General features: G+C 37.4%; 1 protein-coding gene across 1 annotated transcript in view; it reads left to right on the top strand.

The window, feature by feature from the left end:
• LOC134342423 (dynein axonemal heavy chain 8-like) overlaps positions 1-17,111 on the top strand; it is a 317,468-nt gene that overhangs the window by 94,290 nt on the left and 206,067 nt on the right. Inside the window, exons 20-26 of the mRNA XM_063040531.1 lie at positions 393-527; positions 3,207-3,368; positions 4,245-4,491; positions 6,443-6,684; positions 10,074-10,214; positions 12,534-12,762; positions 14,761-14,903. Of these exons, the coding sequence (XP_062896601.1) occupies positions 393-527; positions 3,207-3,368; positions 4,245-4,491; positions 6,443-6,684; positions 10,074-10,214; positions 12,534-12,762; positions 14,761-14,903 (1,299 nt within the window). The remainder of the gene's footprint in view (positions 1-392; positions 528-3,206; positions 3,369-4,244; positions 4,492-6,442; positions 6,685-10,073; positions 10,215-12,533; positions 12,763-14,760; positions 14,904-17,111) is intronic.

The raw sequence follows: 17,111 nt of genomic DNA on the forward strand, positions 1-17,111 counted from the left end.
TTAAGTACTTAATTTCACCAATATTTATGCGCTGTTACTGTTACTGCAATATATTCCATGCTAGAATATTTGTAGCAACTTACAAGAGCATTGGACATGTACGGAAATTGTCCTTGCAAGTATTCAACTTTTCTAACTAAATGTATGCTGTCAGTTGCACAAAATCCCAGAACAATGAGGAAGTATCTTTACATGGATTGCAGAGATCTGCGTGAAGGACAACGAGAACAGACAATAATGGATGGGTCATAAATGCTGGCCTTGCAGTGAATCACCTACTCCGATATAAATAGGAAAAACAGTGATTTCTTTACAGTTAAAATATAGAGTGAACACCTTCTTCCAAAAGATTGTGTAATTAATAATACGATTATCTTATTAATTTCTGCCAGGTTCATTATGACTTTGGTTTGAGAAATATTCTTTCCGTACTGAGGACACTGGGAGCTCAGAAGAGAGCGCGACCAGAAGACAGTGAGTCAACAATCGTCATGAGAGTTTTGAGAGACATGAATCTATCTAAATTGGTAAGTAGTATTAAGAATGAGATTTGAGATTTAATTTACACTTTTATCCCAGCTTTGGTGTTGGAAAGGGGAAGTAATGGGGAGGGGGGAGCAATTTGGTGTACATAAATGTGAGGGTTAAGAATATAAATACATGTACAAAAAGGTGCCAGTAACATAATGAAGGATCCTAACCACACAGCTCATGGGACTGTTTTTCCCACTCTCATCAGGGAGGAGGCTATGTAGCATTGACATCAGGACCACCAGAAACAAAAATAGTTACTTTCCCCAAGCTGTAAGGCTGATTAACGCCTCCACCGACTACCCAACCTTCCATACCCCCCCGCCACCACCACTGCTTTATCATTTCCTGTTTGAGTCACTCCTGTGCCTGGTGTCACTTTATGGACATACAGTCAATCTATGTGCAGTATAGAAACTATCTTGCGTATTTATATTTATTGCCTTTTTAAAATTATTGTGTTCTTTATTTTGTGCTACATCGGATCTGGAGTAACAATTATTTTGTTCTTCTTTACACTTGTGTACTGGAAATGACATTAAACAATCTTGAATCTTGAATAAATGTTATGAACTGATTTTGATTCATGTGAATTTACTCTTCAAGGATTTTATTGCGGAGTGTGAGATGGCACATTCCATTTAATTAACTAATTCAGTAATATTAATTTGGGTCCATATGCAATTAGTAACGCCCTGAATTCCATAGTTTAAATCTTTTCTTATGTAGGATAAATGATTAAGTATTCATGATAAACATTTAAATTTAGTCTGATTAAGTATCTTGGATCTACTTAAAACTAGTAATGGTAGAAGGTTTCAGCTATTTACTCTATCCAGGGCTCTTATAATTGTACACAACTTATATAAGATCTCCCTTCAGCCTCTGCTGCTGCAGAGAAAACAACCCGAGGTTGTCCAACTTTTTATGTATATGCTCTCTAAACTGGACAGCACCCTGGTAAACCTTTTCTGTGTCCTCTCCAAAGTTTCCACATCGTTCTACAATGGGTCAAGCAGAATTGAACATAAAACTCTAGAAATGGCCTAAGCAGAGTTTTGTAAAGCTGCAATCCAACTTCCTGACTTTCATTATGACTTTATTCCCCAATTACTTGTATAAAAATCTATTTCTGTCATTTACAGTATAACAGTAATCATATTTGATCTATAAGGAATTAACTAATAACCCCAAATGTAACAGAAAGCATCATAATGATTTCTAGCATATCTTAAAATATGGTAAATATATCTTAAAATAGTTGGATCTACTGCTAAATTATGAATATTCATGTGCCATTCTACTGTGTTGTTAAGTAGATTAATCCATTAATTTATCAGTTAATTATTTTCACGTTATTAACGAGAGTTAACCTAGAAACTGAAATTTCTTAATCTCTGATAATTGTGAGGTGACCCAAGAAAAGAAATTAAGCTTTCACTAGAATGTTTTCTTTAACATTTTATGTATCATTATATTTAAATGTTTTACATAATACACATTAAACTGAAGATTTTCTAGATCAGAAAAGAGCAGTTAATGCATTTTTGATTTACATTAATTTACAATCAGGTTTATTATCAGTAACTTAAATATAATGAAATTTATTGCTTTGTGACAGTAGTACAGTGTAAAAAAATTACTAAAAGTTAAAAAAAAATAAATAATGGAAAAAAAGTTTGTGTTAATGAACCATTCAGAAATTTGATGGCCGTGCGGTAGAAGTTGTTCCCGAATTATTGAATGTGTATCTTTAGGTTTCTATACCTTCCACTCAATGTCGGTAAGACCAAAGAACAAGAAGAGGGCATGTCCAGGTGGGTGGTTTCTTTGTGATGGATGCCACCTTATTGAGGCCCTCTTGAAGATGTATTTGTTGGTAGGAAGGATTGTGTCTGTGATGGAGCTGGCTGTATCTAAAATGCAATATTTCCTGGTACAGTTAAATGCAGAAATTTTGGCTTCTCTATTATTAAAATACTATTTTAAAATTGTTTTGTGAAATATTTATTTATATATCTCATGTAATTGTAAGTTATTAGTAGTAGAAGCCATCGGTCACATCCAAAGACTAAATTACTGGAGGTTCTGGAGTTCTGAACCAAAATAGTAAACGCTGGTGATACTGAGCAGGTCAGGCAACATCTGTGGAGAGCTAATCAGAGTTAATGTTTCAGGTCAATAAATTTTGCCCTGTTCTAGTGAGAGGCATGTACCTAAAACATGAACTCTTGATTCTTTGTTGATGTGGTATATCCAGATTCTCTTGAATGTTCACCTTGAAAAAGCTCTGCTCTCTTGGCAAGTTTTGTCCCTTTTGCTTTTTTTCGCTTTCATTGGTTTCTGTTTTCATGCCAACTACATGATATCTCTAGATTTGTTTTTATATCATTCAGCAGTAAATGTAGCTCTTATTTATTGAGATGATACATCTGATCTGATTAAACAGTCTATTTTCTCTCTTATAATTCTGATTTTTAACCTAGGTTCCATTATATTAAGTAGTTAGCTTTCCATTTTCCAAGTTAAGTTCAACATATTCCACGTCTACGTAAGCAAAAGGAAGGATTGATGTAATTTGATCAAACTATTGCCATTACTGACCTGGATTGTACAATTTCTAGGTTATTCAGCATGATAATGGATATTAGAATTTGATTATATTTAATTCATAGGTGGATGAAGATGAACCTCTCTTCTTAAGCTTGATCAATGACCTGTTCCCAGGTATACAATTGGATAGTAGCACCTATGTGGAACTGCAGGCAGCTGTTTCAAATCAAGTGGAAATTGCAGGATTAGTTAATCACCCACCATGGAATCTGAAACTTGTTCAGGTAAATGTTCCTAGGAGAAATTGTTGATTTAATGTAATGTTAATTTTGCTGTCTGACTTAATTTAAAATATCTGAGTGAAAACATGAGCATGTAATAGACTTAAAAAATAATGAAATCTTATTTATTTTCCTGTCATCAGTAAAATACAGTGAATTGAGTTAGGTATCCGACAGGAAGAACATTAATTACCAAGTGTGAGCGGTACTGGAGGGAGGTTATTGCTAAATTCTTAAAAATATGAAGCCCAATCCTCAGTCTGATTTGCTTTGGCTGGGAATTGGAAAAACATTAAACTAAGATACTGTATAAAGAGGAGGAGGAATGTTTGTGTTTAGGAAGAGTTCCTCAATCAAGTATTAAAGGAGAGAGCATCTAGGAAATGGTAATTCTCATTTAGTGCAGTTTTCAATCCACAAATAAACTTTAGATCACGTGTCCATGCCAACACGGACCTATTATTTTAATTTCTGTAACATCAACTCTAGCCTCAGCAGATCTGCCACTAAAATTCTCATCCATACCAGAGTTACTTCTAGACATGAAAATTCATGCCCACATCCCATTTCTGCCTGTCCTTCCGTCCTTTTCCTCTATAAACTTTTGTTTGAAACTTTGCTGGAATTCACCTAATAGATCCTTTAAACACTTGCAGGGTTAGTTCCTCTTCGATCACTTTTCATCTCAGTATAATTTTTTACTAAGATTGTAATCTTAAATGTAGTTTGTGGTAGGTCCTCTTCCCTTAATTTTTTTGGTAACAGAAGTCAACCAAATTATATGATAACCTCTCAGGAGTTTCCTTGTTGAGAAGGAAAGCCCTTTTCTCTTGTCTTTCCACTGTTTTATAAACAATTAACTGCTCTGTTTATTTTCAGCTGTTTGAAACAGCCAGAGTTCGTCATGGACTGATGACACTGGGTCCTAGTGGTTCTGGAAAGACTTGCGTAATTCGCATCCTCATGCAAGCAATGACTGAATGTGGAGCCCCTCATCGGGAGATGCGCATGAATCCCAAGGCTATTACTGCTCCACAGATGTTTGGCCGATTGGATACTGCAACAAATGACTGGACTGATGGAATCTTCTCAACTCTTTGGAGGAAATCCATCAAATCAAAAAAAGGTTACTGCAGTCTTGAAACTCAGTCAAAAGTTTTGCATTTTTATGAAAATAGAATGATAGATAATTCTTGATTTATTGTGAGTTGGGCAATTATAAATGGACGAGTAACCTATTTTGCAAGGTTACTGACCTTGGAGAGATGGGGAAAATCTGGCCCAGTCTTCTGAATGATTACTTTAGCAACATATTACAAACTTTAATTACATTTGATATCATAGGGATAAATCATGCATAGATGAAATTTTTTCACCAACAAAATGTACTTAGGTCAATAGAATTTCATAACAGTGTTTTATATAAAATTATTAACCACAGATTGTGGATGGTACTGACAATTCCCTCATTTATCGACTACCGCTGCTTACCCCTGAACTAAGGGACCACTAGAGAGTCAACAACATTGGTGGGTCTGGAGTCACATATACACCAGACTGGAAAAAATACATTATTGAACTACATGGGTCTATAATAATGTAGTAGTTCTAATTTTATTCTGAACAACTCTAAAATTACATGTTTATTTAGTTACTTTACGTCCCAGATGGGGCTGAAAGTTATGTGTTTATTTCAAAGGGCTAAAACTCTTATCTACTAGTTTAGTAGGTTAACTTGTGGGACTATTATTGGATCAGGAAGCCATCTGAGCACTTCCTCACAGTCCTATATGATAATTCATTCATATTTTACTTCAAAATTTTAAATGATCTAAATGCTACATTTAAATACATTTATTGAAATAGCATGACATAAGACAGGAAAAGTGGAGAACTGACCATTCGAGTACTCATGATGTGAACTTGAACATTCTAGAACGTGCATGACTATGGTATACTAATAGTATACTTTCTAACAAAGTACTTACCACAGATAGTGTGTCTGTTGGGACAACCTGGCTCCTACGACACTCCTGGGAGCTGTTGAAAATAGGCGCAGGGATTGCATTGTAAAAGTATATTTTTATTGTCTTTTCTGGTTGGTTGTCACTGGCATGGCCTACATTGTCTTTGAACTGCACAGTCTTTTCAAATTGAACATCATTGCAGTGGACCTGGAACCCTCATGAGACCAGGGAGCAGTAGCAAGCCATTAACAAGCCGGGTAGAATGTTATGAAAATAAGGAAGTTGTGTGGTATAATGATGTGACTGCCAGCAGTCAATATCCATCCCTAACTAGTCACATTGAGGTGGTGATGAGCTATTTCTTGTACCACTGTAGTTCCTCTGGTGAGGGTCCTTAATCAGCTTAAGGACAATATTGAAGAAAAAGCAAATCTAAATGGTATGTGACATGGAGGAAACTTGTAGATAGTGATATTTCCAGTTACTGACTGCTCTCTTCCTTCTTGAAGTTTTCAAATGTACTGTTGAAGAAACATTGGCAAATTGTTGCAGTGCAGTTTGTAAATGGTATTCACTGCAACCAGGATGTCTACTTGAGAACAAAAGAAATGTTTTGGATAACGTGTACATGGAGGTCTCGACCTGAAATGTCGACTGACCTTTCCTGTCTGCAGATGTTGCCTGACCTGCTGAGATCTTTCAGCAATTTCTTTTTTGCTTTAGAATAATGTGGTTGTGCTGTTGGAACTGTACTCATCTACGAATGTGGAGAGTATTAGAAGGGACAAATTTATCTGGTAAATTAGTTAAAATCACAGTTTGCAGAAGTATGATAATAAGCTCCTTTATTCTTAGATTACTCAACAACTGAATTTTATTTTCACAGTGATTGCAATTACAGTGATGTAGTTAATTCTCACCAAATTTTAAGCTTCACCAAATATTAATTATAAACGAAATCCTCTGTGAAGTCATTGTATTTCTATGTGAATATGGCTTTTTATACTGAAATCTTCTAAAAGCCTAATAAATGTCTGAACTTTACAGATTAATAATGCCAATATTTGATCTTTTTACATCCTTTTGTGGTGTTTAAAATATGGTTCCTAGGTGAGAATATCTGGATCGTTCTGGATGGCCCAGTGGATGCTATTTGGATAGAAAATTTAAATTCTGTACTGGATGACAATAAGACCTTAACACTGGCTAATGGTGACCGTATTCCAATGGCTCCTTCTTGCAAATTATTGTTTGAAGTACACAACATTGAGAATGCATCTCCAGCCACAGTGTCCAGGATGGGGATGGTCTACATCAGCTCTTCTGCTCTCAGTTGGAAGCCAATCTTAAAGGTAGTGGTCTCAATATATATATAAAGACTGTGCTTTTGAAGTTCAATGAATATCTATGACACTTAAGGAATGTGTTTAAATTATCTGTTTGCCTTCCTATAAGAACTTTAACTTCCAGTCCATTATTGAACTATAGAGGTATAATTGTTGTGATTGCAGTTTTAGATCTGTTGTGGAGGTTTGGATAGGCGAGGTTTGCATCCACTGGAATTTAAGAGTTAAAGATAGCTTGATTGAAGTGTATAAGATCTTGAGGACTCAGGGTGGACATGGAGAGGACGTTTACTCATGTGGGAGAATCTAAAACTTGAGATCTTTTTAGGAACAAGGGGATGCCCAATTAAAGTGAAGTGAGGTGACTTTCATCATGAATCTAATGGAATTTTCTTTTTCAAGGGACAGTGGATGCAGACTCAATGGACAATTTTAAGGCAGAATTAGATACATTCTTGATAAGCAAAGACTTGGATGAGCATGCAGAATTGATTTATAATAAGATGAGTCTATAATTTTCTAAAAAAGAAACGATGGATTCCAGTTGTTTGGGACATTGGGACCAGTACATTTTGGCTGAATTAAGTGGCTGCCCCAAATAGTTGGTTTTGTGGAACTGTTTAAAATGGTAGAATAAAGACACACTACTGTTTAACTGAGTAAAAAAAAATTGCATTTAAATGAAATACAAAACAAATGAGAACAGTACCAATACTATTACAGTACTATAACTGTATTAGTTCCTAATAGTTATCAATGGAGGAATTCATCCAGTGTACGCTGCCATTTTCTATTGATTGACTGATAATGAACAAAAGCAGCATGGACACCTAATGCAAATAGTGTACTGCCTGCATACAATGCTTTAGATGATTGCATCCTCCAGATCTTGATCTTCATTGTAACATCCAAGATGATTGTCGATACCTTAAAATTCTTCATAGCTCTTATCTTGTTGAAGCAGTGAAATTGTTCCATTTTCATTCCCGCCCATTTCTGGCATCTCCAAGCCTGAATACTTGAAATTGCAGTGAGCAAAACTGTTCTGAATTGTCTTAGCGCTTATATCGCCAACTATCAGTGACAAAAAGCACTGCTATTGGAACACAAATACACACAACTGATGCTATTTAGAAGTTGTTTGCTCTAAGCATGGTGTAGTGTCTAACAGCCACACAAGTGCATGCGATTGACATTAGTTAGAAATTGTTCGGCAATGGACTCCTGTTCCAATTAAGTGGCATAGTGTCCCAAATAAACAAAGTGAATCCCAGCTATTTTCTCGATTAGTTTTTGTTCCTTAAGAATTGACCCAAATAAGCAGCTGCCCGGATTAATTGAAGGCCAAGTTAACTGGAATCCACTGTCCCTATTTTCTTTTGTTCTTTTCAAAGTGAATAACTCACATTTCCACCGGAGACTTCCTTACTCATTTAAATAAACTATCTCAATTTCTTTACAACCTATTTTACTCCTTCTGCACTGCTTAACTTCCGAGCTAATTGTGTCGTATTGCAAATTGGAATACTTTACACTGCGTCATTAATATAATTGTAAATTGATAAAATCCAAGAACTTAACTATGTAACTATCTTCCTGAAAATGCCTTGTATATTCCTATTCTAGTTTCTGATTATTATTCAGTCCTCTATCCATGTTAGTATATTACCCAAAATCCCAGGAGGCTTTATTGTGGGTAATAAACTTCAGTGTAGTTTCTCAGCAGAACTGTTCTGAAAGTTTAATGGTACTACATCCACTTAGTTTCTAAGCCTTCTTATTATGCAGCTTACAAGAATTATCTTCCTTCTCATGAAATCATGTTGTTATAAAATCTAGGCAGCAATGTAAGACTGTTAATATCATTTTTTTGTTATGGTCCATCATTCTCCTGATTTGCTTAAATTATGGATCTCATACTATCATCAAGAAAATTGAAGACCCTATTTAATCTTTTAAAGGAAATTTTAATGAATATTGGGAGCTGAGACAGAGACAGACTTATGGAGAAAGCTGGTGCAATGGAATTCAATCTTGGGCTGGGGACAAATTCAATTTTGCAGCTTGCTGCAGAATGGTCTACTGACTAAGCACAACGCAAGTTAAACTAGGTTAAAATACAGTTAATCCTCTCAAACAAATGGGAGAAATTAACTGTTAAGAGCAAATTAAGTGGGATTTTTTTTAACAATGTAAGATAAATAAGTGTGTATGCTTTTTCAGTTTTCTACCTTTGACTTAAAAAGAAGCATCATTTTTGCTTTTGAACAGATCCACACTTAATCTGGAATGTTTGTGAAAATCTTTGGATTTGACAGCTTTGACAGCCAGTGTGACAACAATAATAACTGTTAAAACATGTATCAGGATCAGAATCACCTTATTTCCTGTATGTGAAATATATCCCAGAGTTGATTGTGGTTGGGTGCCAAGCATAAGACACAGGACAGTACCATAACAGACAACAAAATAGCAACCAATGGTTTACAAGAAAATAGTCATGAACAGTCAACAATTAGCAGAGTGGTCACACCTGCAAAAAGCAATAATCAAACTTAAATAAATGTGCACATATGAACAGATTAAATAATTATCAACAGAACAAGGAGAGCAGGAAAGACCATTTAACAGGGACAGTTAGGGTATGACACATGAGTGAGTTTTGTTGAGAAGCTAGATAGCTACAGGAAACAAGTTTCATAGATGGTATGTAGTCCTTTTGGTGATGGACTTCTAGCATGTATGTCTCTGATGTAAATTTGGTGACTAGGTGACCGCTAGGGTGGGTGGAGTCAACAGTAATTTTTTAAGCTCTTTTCTTCACTCTTGCAATAAACAGATCTGTTAATATCGATAGCTGACAGCCAGTGATCTTCTCTGCTGAGTGGACCACTCGTTGCAACCTGGATTGGCGAGGGAGGAGGTGGTGGGAAAACAAACGCTAATGGAGGTGGCCACAACACTGTCAATGACGGCTGAGTAAAAATTCATCAGGATACGCCCTGAGATGTTAAGTTTCCAAAGCTGGCATAGGAGAAACAATTCCTGCTGGGCTTTCCTGGTGATGAGTGATGAGTATATTTCTGAAGTTCCACAATTTCTTTCACTACAGCTGGCTTCAAATCACTGGGAACTGAGATTCTAGTTGAAAATTGTCTTCCGTGCCACAAAACAGAAACAGTGTGGTTAAGGCCAAAAAAAAAACGGTACTTGTGGAACAGCAGCAGATCTGTCCAATAATTGTCTTGGATTACTTCTTGTTAAACCTAAGGATAACATTAACTATTATTGACGAATTAGTTGATAACTGTCTGTGCTTCACTACTTTTTACTTTAGATACTGAGATTTGAATTACCCATCTTAATTATTCAGAAAATTCTGTTTTGACTTACAGGCTTGGTTAAACAAACGTCCCCCTCATGAAGCTGAGATTCTACAAGCCTTGTATAACAAAGCCTTTGAAGATAGTTATGTGTACATGAAATTAAACCTTTATCCAGTGATGGAGCTGTTGGAATGTAACTACATAATGCAGGTTGGAACACTGACTAAAATGTCAGTTTTTTTATTTAGATATATTTTCATAATTCATCAAGTCAGGACTTCATCTGTTTGCAGCGTAATACAGTCAAATTACAGGCTGAAGACACTTCATTAGAATTGGGTAGAAGACAAATGAAGCTTGTTAAGTTGTAGGGAAGATGAGGAGAGGACTATCTCAGATAGGGTAAAATCAGGGGAGAACCTGTAAACAAAGATATCTGGTCAATGAATGAATGGGAATAGTTAGGGAGTGTGAACATAGACAAAGGTTAGTGCTGGAAAATGTTACTGAGATAGAAGATCAGCCATGACCTTGTCAAATGTGAAGCTGGCTTGAGGGGCTAAAATGTCTACTTTCAAAGGTTTTATACAAGTACAAGTTTTTGCATTTGTTGTTTCTATCCATGGCAATATTGAATGGTTTGGCCTCTGTACAGGTCTACACATCTGAGGATACCTTCCCTTCTATTTTGCTGCATCGTTATCGGTTAAATAAGATAGAATGAAAATAATTCAAAGCTGAGACATTCTGTGTTATTAGAACTGCATTAGGCATTCCTACGGCCACTAAGACATTGAATGCATAGGGTCATAGAAAAGTCAAAGAGCACTACAGCACGGAAATAGACCTTCGGCCCATCTAGTCCCGCCTAACTATTTATCTGCCTAATCCCATGGACCATAGCCCTCTATACCCCTCCCATCCATGTAACTATCAAAATCTCTTTTGTGTTGAAAATTGAACCCAAATCCACCATTTCTGTTGGCAGCTCATTTCACACTCACCACCCCTCTGAGTGAAAAAGTTCCCCTCATGTTCCCCTTAAACATTTCACCTTTTACCTTGAACCCATGACCCCCAGTTCTAGTCTCACTCAACCTTAGTGGAAAAATCTAAAGTCCATGCCAATAATGTCTACTACCTTTCTTTCATCAACTTTCCTGATAATTTCCTCAACAAAATCTATGAGATTGGTTAGACACTACTTCCCAATGTGACCATTCCTAATCAGTCCCAAAGATCAGGCATATTGTTTTTCATAATTACCTTGAAACTAATATGACATTATGATCACTAGATGCAAAATGTTCCCGTACACAAACTTCAATCACCTGCCCTGCCTTATTTTCTAATAGGAGATCTACTATTATACTCTTTTTAGTTGGGACCTCAATTTACTGATTAAGAAGATTTACATGAACACATTTGACAAACTCTTTCCCATCCATCCTCTTTACAATATGTGTCTCTCAGTCAATATGTGGGAAGTTAAAGTCACCTATTATCACAATCTTAAGTTTCTTGCAACAGTTTGCGATCTCTACAAACTTGCTCCTCTCAATCCTGTGGATTGTTGTGTGGTCTATAATTTAATCCCATTAATGTATTCATGCCTTTCTTATTCCTCAGTTCTATCTATAAATCCTTACTAGATGAGCTCTAAAGTCCGTTGTGACTAAGCACTGCTGTGACATTTTCCCTGACTAGTAATGCCACCCTCCCCCTTAATCCCTCCCACTCTATCACGTCTAAAACAACAGAACCCCGGAATATTGAGCTGCCAGTCCGGCCCCTCCTGCAACCAAGCCTCACTAATGGCTACAATTTCATAGTTCTACTTGTTGATCCATGCCTTAAGCTCATCTGCCTTTCCTACAATAACTCCTTGCATTGAAATATACGCAGCTGAGTACATTAGCCCCACCATGCTCAATCTTTTGAATTCTGACCTTGTATGTAGGCTTAGCATCTTCTCCTCAACCACTTCACTATCTGTTCTGGCTGTCTGTTTTCCACTTTTACAGTAAGAGTGTGATGTAGCAAAACAATGTTCCAGAAGCAATTGGATAGCTCTAGCAGTATTATTTTCTCCTTAAGTGACTCCTTAAAATTTTGCATCAAAATAGAAAATTGTCTTGGCATATCCTTTTACAGAAAAATTAATCTCCCAAAGCACAGTATTCACAATTGTCATTTTTACAATGGACTAATATTCAACTAGCAATAAACTACTCACTGATTCTCATCTTGGGATTTGAACAACTTCAGATCTCACATTTCATTTGGTCCAAATATGGGAGTGCATGTCAGTGACTACTTTGTCCTGACAAGTGTTCCATGTTGTGTATTGAGTTGTGAATCCTTGTTCTTAATTTTTTTGAACAATGTAACTGATATGCTTGTACTGTACTTTAGAAGGAAGTCAACAAACTTCTAAAATATCTTTTACAGTATTAATATCTCATTGTAAGAGACAGGCAATGTTTAAATGAGCATTCATTCACAATTCATCATTCTCCCTTCCTCTAGTCAATTACCCTTCTAGATGGTTTGCTGGATTCTGGAGTGACTATTACTGAAGTGCATCTGGAGCGTATCTTTGTATTTGGACTTATGTGGAGTGTTGGTGCCCTACTGGAAGGCGAAAGCAGAATTAAACTTGAGAAATTTTTACGAAGCCATAACAGCAAACTTGACTTACCTATTATTCCTGCAGATGCCAATGAAACCATATTTGAGTATCTTGTTAATCAGAAAGGTAAGAAAGATTAAATTATATTCTGTATACGTTTTCTTATTATTTTGCAGGATCATTAACAAGGGTGGCTTTTAATACCCACTTCAATTACCTTTGCAAAGGTGGTAGCTGATTTGTTTTGAACAACTACAGACCTTGTGGTGAAGGTACGGATATGGTGTTAAGTTGGAGTATTCAGATTTATGCACAATAATGCTGAACATAAGATACATTATGTTGTGTTTCTGTGCTATACATTCTATGTATTCAATGTACTATTACTAAAAGATATTGGTTAGAGCAATATCAATTTCCTTTGGAATATCAGAAATTTACCTGACAATTGTACCTAAACTCAGTGGCCATTTTATTAGTTATCTCCTGTGTACCTAATAAAGTGGTTACTGAGTGTATGTTCATGGACTTACTGCTGTAGCCCATCCACTTCAAGAATGCCTCCTACTTTGCCTCCATCTTCCACACTGCTCTCAAGTTTACAGAATCAGTTATATTATCAATGATATATGCTGTGATTTTTTTTTTGTTTTGAAACAATGCAAGACAAAAGTTCCTATCAGTTACAAAAATAAACAAATCGTGGAGAAGATGAATAACAAGATAGTGTTCTTGGATTCATGGACTGTTCGTCAGTCTGATGGTGGAGGGGAAGAAGCTGTTCCTAACGTGCTGAGTGTGGCTTTTCAGTCCACTGTACCCCTCCCCAATGGTAATACAGGTTGAGTACCCCTTATTGAAAATTCCAAAATCCGAACACCTCTGAAATGCAAAGTGGAAAATTCCACAAGTCACTGGGAAGGATCCCAGGTGATGTGCAGGTCTCTGCACACCACTGACAGTTCTGAGAAGTGACACCACATATATAGTGAACAGAAGTTAAAAAATAGGAAAACACTGCATTAAAGCAAAAAGTGACGATCTTGATCGTGTATTAAAAGAGTGGATTCATAAGCGTCGGAGTGAACATATGCCGCTTAACGGTAAGATCTATCACAAACTGGAAATTGAAGGTAATTATGAATCTTCAGCAGGCTGGTTGCAGAAAGTTAAGAAAAGACATGGTATTAAATTTTTAAATTTTAAATTTTATCTTATTTAGCAATACAGCAAGGAGTAGGCCCTTCTGGCCCTTCGAGCCACACCACTCTGACAACCCCACAACCCCAACTAAACCTAACCTAATCACGAGACAATGTACAATGACCAATTAACCTACTTAGTACGTCTTTGCACTGTGGGAGGAAACCCAAGCACCCGGGGAAAACTCATGCATTCCATGGGGAGGACGTACAGAGACTCCTTATGGAATTGAGCTCTGAACTCCGGGAAGCCCTGGGCTGTAATAGCATCACACTATGTTACCATGGTGGTGATAAAGTGCCTGCAGATCATGAAGCAGCAGAGAAATTCACTGATGAGTTTGCCAGGATCATCACTGATGAAAATCAAACACACTTAACGGCTGCATCAGTAAATATTGTATACGTGATGCACAAGTGTAAGACAAAGACTGCTTACCGATAGCACATAAGTTCTGAGCTGGTGATCCCAAGCTATCTCATTATATCTTCCAAACTCTGAAAAAATCCAAAGTCCAAAACACTTCCAGTCCCAGGCCTCAGATAAGAGGTGCTCAACCTGTAATGAGAAGGAGGTGTGTCCTGGATAGTGAGGGTCGTTTATGATGTTTGCTGCTTGGGGCACTGCCTCGTGAAGATGTCTTCAATAGGAAGGAGGGTTGTTCCCCGTAATGGAGGTGGCTGAGTCCACAACCCCTTACTGCCTCTTGTGATCCTGTACACTGGAGGCTCCAAAATAGACTGTTATACAACCAGTCAGAATGCTCTCCACAATATATTTTTTATAAAACAATAAATCCAGGGACAGTTTGAGAGATATCTTACTAGAAGCCTGAGATAATTTAGCTTTAGGACTGAACCACAGCTTAACTCTCTTGTTGAAAAGTTGTTTGTCTTTTTTGTTTTTTGCTTCTTGCTTCAGGTGAATGGGAGAACTGGAAAATATGGGTCCAAGAGTATCTCTACCCAGCTGATAGAGAGCCAGACTATAATTCAATTCTAGTACCAAATGTTGACAATATCAGGACTAACTTCCTTGTAGATACCATAGCAAAGCAGTATAAGGTGAGTGCATAATAATTTTTGTAATATCATGGCTGTAAAGAATGCTCATGGAAGGTCTGGCATTGTGCTGTTAGCTTGTTTATATATAATCCTCACTGATTTGCATGGTTAATGTGCATATTAGGAGTTAGAATGAGGCTGGTGGAGCTGTTGCTTCACAGTTTACAGGTTCAGTCCTGACCTGTGGTGCCGTCTGAGTAACTGAATGAGTTTCCTCCCAACTTCCAAAGACACGTGTGTGTGTGTGTGTGTGTGTGTGTTTGGGGGGGGGGTGGTTAATTGGCTACAAAAAACGCCACCAGTGGAGAGAATGGATTTAATCTGGGTTGATGTAATAGTTCATGAAATTTGGGAAGAATAACATGGGATTAGTGTAAACGCCTTGCTTGGTGTTCACTCTAGACTTGGTGGGCTAACGGATATATTTCTGTGCTATGGTGCTGTGACAGTCAATGACATACCTCTGTTGCCTGAGGCATAAAATATAAGAACTTTGCCGTATTTGCCTTCCCCAAATACTCGGAGTGAATTGCATTTTACTATTTAAACTAGCTTGGCAGGGGGTGAACCAGAGCACCAGGTCAGAAAGTGGAGAGGAGAGGAAGGGAGATATCAGGGCCAGTAAAAACAGGCAGGAGCAAAGTGATAGATACAGTGGGTTGAATAATTATGAGAGCATTCGGCAGAAACTAGGGAGAGTTAATTGGGAACAGCTGATTTTGGGCAAGTCCACATCTGACATGTGGAGGGTGTTTAAAAACCAATTGCACAGAGAACAGGATGGGTATAGCAAGGTAAGAGAACGTTGCATGTTTGAAGAAGTAATGAATTTAGCCAAGAAAGAAAAGGAAAAGTATATAAAGCTTTGGAAGCTAGAATCAAACACAACCCTTAAGGATTATAAAGAAGACAGAGAAAAAGCTCAAGAAGAGAATTAGAAAAGCCAGGAGGGGCCATGGAAAGTCCTTGGCAAATAGGATTAAAGAGAATCTCAAGGCATTCTATACATGTATCAAGAGCAAGAGGATAACTAGGGTGAGAGTAGGAATGCTCAAAGACAAAAGAGGGAACATTTGCTTGGATGCACTGGATATGAGTGAGGTACTTAATGAGTACTCTATTTTAGTATTTATCACGGAGAAGGATGTGGAGTGTATTGAAATGCGGGCGTTTTGAGTTAAAGGAGAAGATAATGTTGGGTGTCTGAAAGAGCATTTGGAGGATAATTCCCTGGGGCTGATGGGATATACCCCAGGTTATTGAGAGAGGCAAGAGAGGAGACTGCTGGGGCTTGATCAATATCTTTGTCCACTCTAGCCACAGGAGAGGTCCCAGAGAATTGGCGAGTAGCTAATGTTGTTCCATTATTCAAGAAGGGAACTAGGGATAATCCTGGAAACTGTAGATCAGAGAGTCTCACACCAGTGTAGGAGGTTACTGGAGAGAACTCAGGGATAGGTTTTAAGAACATTTTGAAACCATGGCCTAATTAGGAAGAACCAGCATGTCTTTGTGCAGAGCAAGTTGTATCTTACTAACTTGATTGAGTTTTTTGAAGAGGTAATGAGGGTGATTGACAATGTAGAGCTGTGGATGTTGTCTACATGGATTTTAGTAAGACATCTGACAAGATCCCGCATAGGAGGCATTAGAAGATTAAGGTGCATGGGTTCCATGGTGAATTGGCCATTTGGATTCAGAGCTAGCTTGCCCCTAGAAGACAGGCTAGTGGTCGAAGGGATGTACTTTAGCTTGAAGATCTTTGATAAGTGGTGTTCCACAGGAATCTGTACTGAGACCTCTGCTGTTTGTGGTGTATATAAATGGCCTGGCTGAAAATGCAGATGGGTGGGTTAGCAAGTTTACAGATCATACAAAGATTGGTGATATTATAGGTAGCATAAATGACTGGCAAAAAATACATCAGCAGATAGATCGGTTGCAGATATGGGCAGAGAAATAGCAGATGGAGTTTAACCAGTCCAAATGTGAAGTGTTGCACTTTGGTAGGTCAAATGTGAAGAGGCAGAATACTGTTAAGGGCAAAACCCTTGACAGTGCTGATGATGAGAGGGGCCTTTGGGTCCAAGTTCATAGCTCCCTGAAAGTGACTACACAAATGATAGGGTGATAGGCATGCTTGGCCTTTATTAGTCAAGGAATTGAGTTCAAAAGCCAGGGAGTTATGTTGCAACTTTATAAAACTCT

This window comes from Mobula hypostoma, chromosome 2 (assembly GCF_963921235.1).
Source record: "Mobula hypostoma chromosome 2, sMobHyp1.1, whole genome shotgun sequence".
Lineage (NCBI taxonomy): Eukaryota > Metazoa > Chordata > Chondrichthyes > Myliobatiformes > Myliobatidae > Mobula > Mobula hypostoma.